This window comes from Pinus tabuliformis, chromosome 3_1 (assembly GCF_031772625.1).
Source record: "Pinus tabuliformis cultivar Carrire ecotype Pingquan chromosome 3_1, CPIR1, whole genome shotgun sequence".
NCBI classification, from domain to species: Eukaryota; Viridiplantae; Streptophyta; class Pinopsida; order Pinales; family Pinaceae; genus Pinus; species Pinus tabuliformis.
This window is the reverse complement of record NC_142301.1, coordinates 931820543-931834299: the sequence shown is the minus strand read 5'-3', so window position 1 is coordinate 931834299 and position 13757 is coordinate 931820543. Positions and strand designations below refer to the sequence as shown.

At 37.4% G+C, this 13757-nt stretch overlaps 2 protein-coding genes across 3 annotated transcripts; both read left to right on the top strand.

Moving 5' to 3' along the window:
- Window positions 1-4118: 4118 nt before the first annotated feature.
- On the top strand, window positions 4119-8314 carry LOC149190815 (putative alpha-1,6-mannosyltransferase MNN10). 2 transcript variants are annotated; one of them, XM_089413448.1, is made up of 5 exons: window positions 4119-5085; window positions 5353-5452; window positions 7276-7308; window positions 7480-7574; window positions 7854-8314. In XM_089413448.1, the coding sequence occupies exons 4-5, from the start codon at window positions 7514-7516 to the stop codon at window positions 8114-8116; spliced, it is 324 nt and encodes a 107-aa protein (XP_089269574.1). In that variant the 5' UTR covers window positions 4119-5085; window positions 5353-5452; window positions 7276-7308; window positions 7480-7513; the 3' UTR covers window positions 8117-8314. The 2 variants fall into 2 exon arrangements, with proteins under 2 accessions (XP_089269574.1, XP_089269575.1); XM_089413449.1 differs by having other exon boundaries at window positions 7476-7574.
- Window positions 8315-9523: 1209 nt separating this feature from the next.
- Window positions 9524-10853, top strand: LOC149190814 (uncharacterized). The gene is made up of 2 exons (XM_089413447.1): window positions 9524-10555; window positions 10734-10853. The coding sequence occupies exon 1, from the start codon at window positions 9524-9526 to the stop codon at window positions 10067-10069; it is 546 nt and encodes a 181-aa protein (XP_089269573.1). The 3' UTR covers window positions 10070-10555; window positions 10734-10853.
- The last annotated feature ends 2904 nt before the right edge of the window (window positions 10854-13757 follow it).

Sequence of the window (13757 nt, the reverse complement as noted above, 5' to 3'; positions counted from 1 at the left end):
AAGGGATACCGTCCTCAGAAGGTTCCCAAACAGGGTTCCAATGAAACTCGTAAGTCTCGTCACTTGGAGCACGAGAATTAATCGGTTGTATACTCGGAACAACGGGAAGGATTTCACTCACAACCGGTATTTCGGAAGAAGACGAAATTGGTAATTCCGCCAGGATGAAACTTCACAAAATCCTAGGGAATCTAACGAGACAAACCCCTACTCAGACTAATGCAAAAAAAATCTAACCAGGTAAATGTGTATCGTGGCCGAATAAATTTTAAGACGCAAAGACACAACTTGACCTTTTCATGTTTTAAGAGTCGAGAAAAGGACAAAAAGATGACTCTAGTCTCCTTCGAATGTTTAAGGAGCACGAAGTGACAAGGCGCTCACTGGCACCTTTTCTTTTAAGGAGTCCGAAAATGATCAAAAGTGACTACTCTGGAGACTCTAGGCAAAGGGTTTACCAAACAATCCGTAAAACGGCTTATACACCTTGGCAATCAGATGAAAACCAAGGAATTCCCGTACGACAGTCAATCTTCCTGAATGCCGTGTTCAGTGCATTACGGCTTGTAAGGCGGCAGACACGGCTTCCTGTGGATAAAGGATGATAACCTAGTGGGGTCTCCCCTATATACGCGACGATACGTGGGAGCTCAAGTCCGTGCTAGACCACTATCGAGTCACAAAAGGAGGAATCACCCAACCGTAATGTGAAACAACAGTGACTAGGTTTAACGACGCCGGAACACGTCTCTAGCCTAGACCTCTAGAATGTATGTGTTAGGTTCCAATGCGTTGTTAGATTCATTCGGTTTATTTTACAGTTGATCTTCAATTAGGTTTCAATTTTTAGGTCCTGCCGTGTTCAGTGCATTACGGCTTGTAAGGCGGCAGACACGGCTTCCTGTGGATAAAGGATGATAACCTAGTGGGGTCTCCCCTATATACGCGATGATACGTGGGAGCTCAAGTCCGTGCTAGACCACTATCGAGTCACAAAAGGAGGAATCACCCAACCGTAATGTGAAACAACAGTGACTAGGTTTAACGACGCCGGAACACGTCTCTAGCCTAGACCTCTAGAATGTATGCGTTAGGTTCCAATGCGTTGTTAGATTCATTCGGTTTATTTTACAGTTGATCTTCAATTAGGTTTCAGTTTTTAGGTCCTACCGTATGTGATCTCTCAGAATTTCCTAAATGCAAACTATATGCCAAAATATATCATTCCGTTCAATGAATGCTAACTACAGAAGAGTTGAGATTTTCAAACAAACAAAATGAACACCAAACAATCAACAAAGATCCTAATGCAGCTAATAGCAATAAATGAAACTTTTTTTCTTTTCTCTTTTAAAAGTGACTAATTGCCAATAACAATAAATGCTAACTAATATAATGCAAAAAGATCATTTGTTTTTTTTTTAAATGGCACAATGCACTTAAAGAAATCTCGAGAGATGTTAACAAGTGTAAACAGACAAATTTCACTCAATGCAAATAGAACCAAGTCTGAAACACCAAGACAACCTGTCAAAACAAGGAGAATCACAAAGACCTCAATGAGCTATGTGATCTAAGCTCAACGAAGCCAAGCAAAATCAAAACGAGCTAGAGGTGAATTGCTCGAAGCATAGAATAATAAGTTTTGACAACCACTAGACAAGTGCGGAAAACAACCAAAAAGTCGGCTGGACAATCAAAGAACCAAAAACTCCCTCGGAAGGCTCTATATACAAAGCCACTAGATGCTCTAGGGCTGGGATATAAGATCGATGGAAATAGGCAAACACCCAAAGGATAAAGGTAAAAAACTAGTCAAACAGAGTTTTGATACACTCCAGTAGCTGAAAAAGATGTAAAAAGACAAAAATCTGAGTTTAAAAAGCTTCCAACAAACAAACTGGCAAAGTTCACAGGACTGGCGTGACTGTCAGCATGTAACTAGTGCTATTAAGGAATTAGCGCGAGTTGCATTTGTGCAACATGCGCCAACTAGCGCAACTGTCAGGCAGAAAAATGCGCTAATAAATTTTGCTGGCCTAAAAAATAAATCAAGTAGTCCAGGGTCTGGTCGACAGTATTCAGACAGATCAAACAGGAAGAAACAACTTAAAAATCAACCCAGAAAGCTTATTTACGCAAGCAAGCAAGAGAGAACCAAAACATAAGACAAACTCTAAGCTGTTCGGTTCGTAAACCAAACCGGAGATTGACTGAAGTGGCGTTGATCTACTTCGCTAATGCAAAGCAATAGCATTTCGAAGGCTGCCTGGCCGTGCTTCAGGCTCCGTCCAAGGTTTATGAATCAAACAACAAATAGCGTCTCCCCAGTGGAGTCGCCAAATTGTTGGAGAGGTAAATCCCCTCTGCGGACAAAGGCAATCCCACTAGCCCAAAATGGGTCTAGCAACAATCAATTAACGCTACCATGCAAGTTCCTAGTTGCAAACTGAAAGTGGATTATGAGAACCAACCTAGAGTCCAACGCTAGTGTCGTAGAAGAGTTGATACTCCCATTCCCTTGCTCTGACAAGTCACGATCCTCACGATCTCCACGAATGGATACCTGCACATGCAAAGAACGAAACGAATACAAGCATAAAATCCACTAAATACAACTATATATCAGTCAGAAAGGAAATAGATCAAACATTATCATAATGAACAATAAGATCGAAACCATAATGATAGTCGTTTATTAATGAATAATCAACAGAGAAAGATACAACCAAAGTTCTGACGTTGAATCTCTCCTCTGGCTGGGCGAGCAGCTATACATGTCATGCAATAGACCTTCTCTCTCTCAGACTTCCGGCAGCATAACCTCCCTATGCTCCAAAACTCTTACTATCACTCGAGACAAGCGTTATCACTACTACTCAAAAACTAGCTTGTCAAATGCATGAGGACACACTTTTATAGATGGAGAAGGGGAAGAAAATACAATGAATCAAGACACCCATTATGGATTGGCATTATCTCCAAAAAGCCGTTGTGGATAGATGATGACTCTCGACATCTAGAAGATGAGCTTTATCCTCAAAAGACTTCATGACTTGAAGGGAAAAAACATCTGGGTGCGCGTTTGTTAAAAATCTTTTCCAAACTTGGTTGCCGTGGGTGTTACTCTAAGACAGAGCGCTAATGGTCGCACCTTCTTTTGAGGATCTCATTTATTGGCACGGGTAGTACATTGTGGACCCGCGCTAATGGAAAAAGGGCACTTTTCAGAGATATTTTGCAGGAGGTGTCTTCAGGGCACATGAAGTCCATACTTAGGGGAACATAATGCAAGTGTTTTTAAGTTATGTCACTGCTCACAGGTCCCGAAATGAGTCCTCCAAAGTACGGGAAAGGGGTAACAGGGACGGTGACCAATGGTGACAAATTATTGTGTAACAGGTATGCTGTTGAATGGATATAAACTTTTCTTGGAGGAATTGGTGCTATGTTCCTCTACAACTAGTTAGTTATCAAACAATTTATAAATATGTTGTCATCTTAGGGTTTTTCATTATGTCTTGCTATATTCATATGTACCAACCTGAAACCTTCTACTTAGCATCTGCTAGAGGAATGTGAGCTTCACATCCCTAACATGTGTAGTTATATGAATAACTTGTTGGCTTTTCCATATTTCTGGTTTGAATGTGTTCCAAAATGTTTATTTATGTAGTCATAGCAATAACTTGCTGGGTTTATCCATACTTCCGGTCTCGAGATGTTCCCAAAAGCTTATTTGCTGCCATTCACTAGTGAAAGCTTAGCAATAATTCTTTTTTTCTTTTAGATTGACATCAACGTTTCCAAAATAAAGTGCAAGTAATTTCAAAACGTGTATAATGTAGCATTTATGATTCTGAATAATAAAAGATACTCAAATGAACACAAAGACCTTATGTAGAGATGATAAAGAACATAGTATACTTGCTCTCACACAATACTTTGGATTAAAATAACAAAGATGAATTTTGAAAGATAAACATACGCAGAAACTATTAATCTTATAAACTGAAAAAAAAAAGAGAAGTAAACCTGTGTTGTTTCTGATAGATTTAGTGAATGTCGAGGTCACTTTGTAGCCTTTAGCTTATTATATTATTATAATATATTTATTATTTATATTTACAACCAAAAGAAGTTGTAAGTCATTTCTAATGGTGAGATAGAAGCTTTAAATTGAATGTATGAGCTATTCCAATTTTACTTGGGGTTAGCAAGGTTTTTAACATAATAGGGCCCCTTACTCTACTACCTAAAGCTTGCCTATTCATTTCTTCCACAGTAAGAAATAAGCTTTAAATTGAATGTATGAGCTATTCCAATTTTACTTGCGGTTAGTAAGATTTTTAACATAATAGGGCCCCTTACTCTATTACCTAAAGCTTACCCATTATTCATTTCTATCACTGCAATGTGGACCTTGAAAAATTACTAGAACTTGATTGGAAATTGCTTTCATCTGTCACTTGAGAAATCTATTGGTGACACCCTCTTGCAACTTACTCTATCCTAAAGAAATACTTTTGCAAATGAGTCTGCAATACATAGACCAGCCCAAGGGATAGCTCAAACACTTGAAGTTGATTGAACCAACTCAAGGCATGTTGCTGACAAGGAGGCTATGGGTCTCGAGGATTTTTCAAAATAAAAAGTCATCTTATCCCTCGTATCTACATCAGTAATGTACCCACATGCAACACATCACAGGGATATTATTTGTTTCTTTGATATCAGAATCTCTGTCTACTAGTACTGTTGTGGCTCCTTATGGCTATTTCACGTCCTCATGGTCCCAGATCACGTCCATTTTGTGATGAAGACTGAATCAGTGAATCACCATTTGTTCCAGTTGCTATTAGAGGATGCAAATAAAGAATATGGGTTCGATTTCCTGGGGCCTCTCACTCTTCCTTGCAAGGTTTCTATTTTTCGCAACATTTTGGGGGCATTGACTAGTACCAACACATCCATTTTGTGATGAAGACTGAATCGGTGAATCACCCTCTATTCTAGATGCTATTAGAGGAAGCAAATAAAGAATATGGGTTCAATTTTGTGGGTCCTCTCACTCTGCCTTGCAAGGTTGCTATTTTTCACAACATTCTAGGGGCGTTAAATAGTACCAATTATGATTGCAACATGTGGTTTTGAAAGGGCACTTCTTGAATAGATGTTTCTGATGTGGGTAATTATTTTTTCTGTTAAATAACTCTTCTTCGCCAAATGTTTCTGCTGCGAGCAATTATTTTTTCTATTAAATAACTCAAGTTGCACTGACCTGTAGTACTTGAATTGCGGGTTTTCTTTGTCTGTATAGCATTGGTTTTAATTCTTAAATTGTTTATGCAGGACAACTTCTTGGTAGAAGTGCTTTCATCGCTTCAGGCACTAAAATATTCACTTGTTAAATAACTGGAAAGTCTTGTTTCGTGACAATATAGATATAAAGGTTTGTTTGTTTGTTTGTTTGTTTTTTTTAAGTTTTAGATTTAGTATTTGCTAGCTACTATTTTGGTATCGATCAATGGGTGTTTTGAATTGATTTTTCAGGTATGCATTATTCTTATCTCATGTGAGAGGTTCCTCTGGATATTTTTCTCATGTGCACAATCAATTTTTGAAACTACTGTTATCTTAAATACCGTTACTTCACTGTCTCATGTGAGAGATACCTTTGGATATCTTGCTTATGGACAGACCTTTGGATATCTTGCTTATCGACAGAATGGGTGTTTGAAACTGTTGCTATATGTGCAATACCTGTTAAGTTTTGTCTCATGAACTATGGTTCATTACTGTGCATAGATCAGTGGTTGCATATTACATTTACTATTTGCTTAACGACTGTGTATGTTTCATTTTTTGTGTCAATTGGACACATTTTATGATAAGGAATTAGTTTGCTTAGTCTTACAAGGAAATATTGAATGTTTAGTAGCAATGGAATGTGCGAATAGGTTTCCAGTAACATTGAAAAATGAGGCATGTTTAGGTATAGTTTGCATATTTGTTTTTTCTTTTTTCAATTTCAAGAATTATTTATGATGGCATGTGTAATTTATGTTTCTTTTTTAATTTGGTGCCCTCTTGCTGTAGATATGTAGATATGTTCTGAGAAAGTATCATCCAATTATCCAGCCAAGCTAGCTAGATCATCTAACATGGTGTCAACAAAAACCATGAAAATTCTCCACTCTTGAGATGTTGCTCGCAAGATGAACCATGTCAAGAATTTTTGATGGAAATCTTTCTGAATATGATAGTCCCGTTCCAACCAACAAATGAACTTAACACAATACTCGTAATTATTCTCCAAAGAACTAGTTAAATCCGATGAGGACAACTGAACACCATTAGGCACATTCCTGTCATAATCATGTACACCATGTCTGCTTAATACTCTCTTCCTTGACCTGGCAGTTTGTGGTTCACCAACTTGGACTTCCTTGATTGGTTTCATAGCTCAGTTTTCAGAGTTAACATTAGGATTTGCATGAGAGTTTCTCAAAGTTCCAATCCCTGTATCATCCCCTTTTCACATGTTGATAGGAACTACAGGATGTGAACAGTCAAAAGGTACAACTTCCATCTCATTTCGAGTGGGCATGCCGAATTCATTATTATTGGTTGCTTCCTCTAACAATGTAGCTCTAGAATGATTTTCATGATAAATTTTAGGCAGACCCATTGTTTTATTATTATCACTTGAATTTGTTGAATCCCTTTGTGATTCTACTTGAGCAAGTGAACCATTTCACATTCCCATTTCAACCATTTCCCATTCCTCATCCAGAACAAAAACAGAATCTCCACGCGCATCTTCAGGTTCTGCAGCTTGATTCATGTTAAATCTTGTCTTTGCTTCCTTAGATACCTTCAGTTCAGGGGTTAAACTTGAATTTACACCACAATCACTGGAGTTGACTGGCTTAGCAAACTCACAACTCTAATTTTTTTCGCAATAAGGATTGTGGTAAGAGGGTTGATCGTTGTTGGGACATTCAGATGTGCCATTAGAACCCTGTTCTTGGGCCCATGCATTATGCATAATATTGCCAAAATAGAAACACAGAGCATAAATATTTTGGCATTTAGGTTGGTTAATTTATTTTTGAAGATGAGGAGCAACATTTCTACAAAATCATCTAGAACTCCTCCTTGTGCAAATCAGTTGGTAACAGGTAAACGGTTGATATTATAATATGATAAGTTGCCTTAACATTCATCTAATTTTGTTCATATCTTGATTTTATGAGGTCCTTTTGGATGCAGGATTCACTGGTGACGAATCCAAACATTGCCTTGGTAAGTTTTCAAACTTTCATTTATATTCTTATATTTCTTATGCATTTGTATTTTGGTTAATTAAGGATTGATATGTCCGGATGCATCTCAAGTTAAAGTTTAGTTAGTTCTTTCCCAACACTTTCTAAAATCAAGAAGAATCTCACCATGGATTCTTTTATCTTTAGGAAGATGGTTTATGTTAAATTACTGAACTACTGGTAACATGGACTATGAGGACATGCCTTATTTCATTGTGACAGAGGATGTTATAGGTGTCAATGCAGGTAGGAATTTTCTTATTGTCTACTTGCTTTCTTTCTGAGAACTCTTAAGAGTTCCATGATATCTAATTTATAGTTGAGAAAATTAACATTATATAAATTTATGTCAGATTCATCGAGTTATTTCTTTCTTTCATGTAAAAAGACATATTTTTGAACATATAGACATAAGCGTCAACATTTGATATCTTCTTGGCTATTACAGTTTTATTTTTTTTTGTAGTGAAATGATTTTTTGTTTTGCTAAATGCTTAGTAACTTTCTTCTTGAATATGGACACAGGGATGTTCTTTTTCCATAATTCTGAGTGGAGCATGCGATTTTTGGATTTGTGGTGGAACCAGACCAATTTTAATCTTCCATTTGGCCATTGTAAAAGTGGCGACAATGATGCATTGAAGGGTTTAGTTAATTCCATGCCTAAAGATGAGAAGAAGCAACATGTTCGCATTCCACGCATGCAATGTGTATTCAATTCAAACATGTGGTCTCCATCATGGAAAAGTAGCCACCACTTAATAACTTTAAGTAAAACTATTTGGTGAGTTAAAAAATCTTCCATCTTTCAAGGCTTTTTAATATTGTTTATTATCTATGCCATCGAGATGAAATTAAATTTGCGGGATGCCTAGTTTGTCTTTGTAATTATCTCAAGTATAATAATTCAACACGTTTTTGTGTGCTAACTGTTGGAGGAAAAGAATCCCTGAAATAATAAGTGTTTTAGAAGAGGAGTTTAACAGATGACAACCAATAAAATGTATAGTTGCACAACTTTGCTGAATTTGACAAAGAGAGGTTGCGATTGAGATCTTGATTTTCTAGATAAAGTGAATTAATCTACACCATAAGCAATATTTTCTTCCACATGCATGCAAAATAATTGAATCCATGCTTCTTTAGTATAGAGAGTTCCCTTGTTTTTCCTTCTTGGATGTCACACTGCAGTGCAGATATTGCTAGACAACTCTGCTCTTTATTCTTGCAATTTTTAAGATAAATGGAAGTTTTGTAAATTAGACATGTAGATGTCAAGATGTAGATTGGAAAGCTAGATAATGAATTGATCTACTCCATGAGTAATAAATTCTTGCACAAGCATTTAAAAGAATTGAATCTATGCATCTTTCGTCTATCTAGAGATCTACCTTTGTACTTTTTCCTTTGTCAAGTTACTAGCAGTGCAAAGATTGCTAGGAAATTATTGGTATTTCTTTAAGGTCTCTTTGCTTGAAGAGTAGATCGAGGATTGCTAGATAACTTGGAGTGAATCATATACACTTCTATTATATGATTGAATGAGCTATTTAGCAAACATCGATCTACTTCAAGCCAAGAGACCTTAAAGATTTATCAAGAATGTCCTAGCAATCTCTACACTGATAGTAACATGTCAAAAGCAACTCTCCAAGTAGACCAAAAAAGAATATCTTCACTTATTTTACTTGCTTGGCCATAAATATTTCTTTTGCATTTCTGTCAATTACAATTTATTACCTTATTCACAAGACCTTGAAACTTTTCTCATAGGCTTAATTTGAGATAAAATAGGAACATTATTGAGAAGTTCGCAACACTGATTGTAAGTTTCTATACTTGTTGTTGCAAGTTTTCTTTGTCAGTTCTTCAAGTTTGGGAATGAACTATAGGTGTATGAATTCAAACAATGGTTGTATGCATACAAACAAGTATATCCATGAGCTTTTCTATATCAGTTCTTCCAGTATGGAATTGAATTACAGGTGCATGAATGCAAAGATGCCCATATGCATCAAAACAGGCACATGCATGAGCTTGAGTTTGAAAAAATTTTAGATGTAGGGAAATGCTGAATTATGGATTTTACATAGAAATGGTAGCCAATCCTCTCATTCTGGAAGTAGAAAAGTTTGGATATCAGAACATACATACAATTAGCCTTGTATCCATGTTTTCCAAACCAAAAATTAATCATGAAGATTTCCACACTTGGGTCTCTCACAATTAATTCCCCACTCTCATCTCCCAGAGGCCAATCCCCTTTGATTATGGGGGAATTGATATTCCAAACAAGTACAACAAGCAACCCAATTTCAAGTAATCAACGGATTTTTGGCAATGTGGTTTTAAGGGCTTCTCACATCTTCAATGGCAGAACCATCAGTGCCAGTTTTGCAACAGAAGAAAAGAGGGATATTGCTTTCAGGAGGAAAAAGGATCACTATGCTCTTTTGGGTGTTTCTTGTCATGCCTCTTGCAATGATATCAGGGTTGCATACAGAAGAATGGCACTGAAATACCACCTTGATGTCATGCCTTTGCACCAGCTTGAGACAGCCACTGACCTTTTTTCTGAGATAAATCAGGCTTATGATACTCTGTCTGATCCACAAAAGAGAAAAGCATATGATGATCTGCACCTCATACCCAAGTTTGACACTGTCAGGGTTGCAACATCCCCATCCTCATTTGGGCATTGGAGAGGAAGGAATTGGGAAACAGATCAATGTTGGTGTTGAGGGGGAATTGTGACCATGTTCTTATTTCTAACTCCAGTGCATGGATTTTGGTTATGTATTAGAGATGAATAAGACCTTTCAAGATCGTACCTTCTAGAGAAGGCAAAGGACCAAGATCCGTGGTGAAAATTTTCAGGTTGCTTGAATGTACTCTGCTACTCTGCTTCCTATTTATGTATGGTGTGATGCTTGGACCCATGCCCTCTTGTTTAATATATGTTATTATGTATATATTTCTTTATGATGGGATGACCTTGTAATTAGTTTTGGTGGGATATTTGTTTGGAGGATTCTTACTGCTATCACAGTAGTCAAGATGGTCATTTCTAACTTTCTTGTAGTCAAATCACATGGACATCATTGGATAATGGAGATCATCACAATGCAGCTTGCTACAAGAATGCTTGGGACATTGAAGAAGCCATCAGATTTTTTGCGCCTCTTGCCATTTGTCCCCTCCCTCAACAATGGCTTACAACATCTATGGTATTTTATACAAACTTTTGTGAAAGATCAAGAGATCCATGCCTAACAATCAACTCGACTTATCATGACTTTAGTCTTTATATAAAAAAAACATAGATAGATACATTGATTTTGATTAGAATTGTAACTTGTTTCCAATATTTATTTTTATACAATATCTATCATATGTTTATTGTAGATATTATCTAGCACCATTCAAAAGTTGTTTCCAAGGAAAGTACCTTCAACATTCTCATTTGTGTCCTCATAGGGTGATCACAAGCCTATTTTCCAGGGCTTTATATTGTTCTTTGTCATGGTAATAAATGTTGATTGAATGATCTTGGACATTGTAAATATATAATTTTGAAATATTATAATGATGTGTAGAGTTTGCATCGATTTTACAAGACACTTCAATCTACTAGTTCCTTTTCTATTGCCTTAGAACATTGTCTTTGCAACATTTGGTGCAAATGCTAGTTATATCTATGATAAGGTAAGGGCGAATATTTATGACTAAGAATCTTGTTATATTTGCACCGAGGCTATACAACCCAATTTAGATACATATCACATTCAAATGTATAACATATAAATAATGATTACATAACCATCTTTAAATTTAATTAATAAGCGCATTAAAATTTAATATTTATAATATAACAAGATTTTTAATCATGAATATTTACCATGGATATCATTAACCTCTAATTAGAATTTTTTACAATACCATGGGCTAGTACTCGTAAAAGACAAATAAAGAGAGGGAGAGGAGAGAAGAAATCATAATACCATGGCTAATACCATGGTTTATCAATACCATGGGCCATCTATGCTTTTGATTATTATGTTATGGCTTTAATTATTCTATTACAATACCATGGGCCAATACCTTGGCTTATCAATACCACATCCCAAAAACCATAACTTATTTCAAAATCAAAATATTTTACAAATACTTTATGTTAACTTAATTAAATCTAAAATAAAAAAATGTTATAATTACTTTTGAGGCATATCTAAACCCTCCATCCTCACGAGTACTAAAAATGTTCCCATAGAGATTAAATCGAGGATAGATACATTTTAACCAAGGATCCAAGTGAAGAGAGAAACCAAAGTGACTAACAATGATAGAGAAAATATAGTGCATGATGGAGGGAGAATAGAGTGGGGGGGGAGAGACATACAAGTGGGAGAGATAGGGAGAGAGAGTATGGAAGAGAGACAAGAGGGAGGAGAGAAGGAGGGAGGGAGAGATGGATTTGGAGGGGGAAAGAGAGGGAGGGAAGAACAAGAAATTGATATATAGAGGTGGAGAGAGAGATGGAGTGATAAGGGGGATATGAAAATGGAATGAGGGAGAGAGGAGACAATGGAAGGGAGAGAAACAAAGAGGATAGAGATAGGGAAAGAAGGGGAAGAGAAAGAAAGAGAGACATAGATATGGATGGGGTAGAACGAGAATGAGAGAGAGAGGGAGACAATGACAGAGTTGGAGGGTGGAGAGGGAGAGTGTGTGTGCTGGGGGGGATACACAGAGGGAGGCAAGAGAGAGCGGAAGGAAGAGAGAGCAGACTTGAGAGAAAGGAGAGAGAGGGGGGAGAGGGATGGAGCTAGAAGGGAAACAAGAGGGAGGGAAGAAAAAAGACATTGAGAGAAAGAGGTGGGGAGAGAGATGGAGTGATAAGGGAGAGATGAAGATGGAATGAGGGAATGAGGAGACGAGGGAAGGCAAAGAAAAGGAGAGTATATAGATAAGGAAACAAGTGGAAGAGAGAGATAGGGAAACATAGATATAGAAGGGGAGAGAAGGGGAGAGCGAGAAGGAGAGATAGAGGGATAGAGTGAAGGTGTTGGAGGGTGGAGAGAGAGAGTGTGTGTAATGGGGGTTAGAGACAAAGGGTGGTGGGAGAGAAAGGGGGAGAGTGGAAGGAAGAGAGAGAAGACAAAGAGAGATGGAGTTGGAAGGGGAAGAAAGACATCGACAGAGAAAGGTGGAGAGGGAGAGGGAGTGACAAGAGAAATACGATGAGAGAGAGAGAGGGGGGTAAGAGAGAGAGAGAGAGAGAGAGAGAGAGAGAGAGAGAGAGAGAGAGAGAGAGAGAGATAAGGGGAAGAGAAAGAGGGAGGGAGAGAGAGAAAGATACATATGGAGAGAGAGTGTATGTTTTGGGGGTGAGAAGGAGAGACAAGGGTAGATAGAGAGAGAGAGAGAGGAATAGGAAGGGAACGCGAGAGGGAGAGGAAGAGAGAGAGATAGATAAATAGATATGGAGAGAGTGTGTGTATGTTTGGGGTTTGAGATAGAGATATAGATGGAGGGGGTAGAGAGAGGGGTTGGCTGAGAGATGGAGAGGGAGAGGAAGAGGGAGAGATAGATAAATAGATATATATGGGGAGAGAGTGTGTATACAGGCCGATATAGAGAGATAAATAAGGAGAGATAGAGGGAGATAGAGATGTAGATGGAGGGGGCAAGAGGGAAGAAGAGAGAGACAAATAAAGGGAGAGAGAGAGAGAGAGAGAGAGCATGATATGTGTTTAGGGGGATGAGATAGAGAGACAAATAAGGAGAGATGGAGGAAGCTATAAATATAGATGGCAGAAGGGGATAGGGAAGAAGAGAAAGATAGAGAAAGGGAGGGAGAGGTGGATAGAGAGAGAGATGGGGGGGGGGAGGGGGGCAGAAGGAGAGAGGGAGGGAGATAGACACAGAACAGAAGGTGGAGAGAGAGGGAAGAAGAAAGAGACACATAGAGAAAAATATAGATGTATAAGTTAGATCTAGAAAGTCATGAATATTTTAGTTTTTCAGTAAAAATAGATGTATTGGTTTTAGTGTATTTGTTGATTTCTAATCCTATTTGATCGCTTGCATTAGGTTCATTGATTTCACTATAGAAGTCAATTTCTGATCCTATTTAATACCTTACACTAATGCATTGATTTCAGTGTAGATGTAGATTTATACTCCTATTTGATTGCTTGCACTAGATGAATTGGTTTCAATGCCGATATTGATTTCTCATCATATTTGATCGCTTGCACTAGATGCATTGATTTTAGTGTAGATATCGATTTTTAATCCTATAAAATACCTTATACTAGATGCATTGATTTCAGTGTAGATGTTGATTTCTACTCCTATTTGATTGCTTGCACTGGATGTATTGGTTTTAATATTGATATTGATTTATACTCATATATGATCACTTGG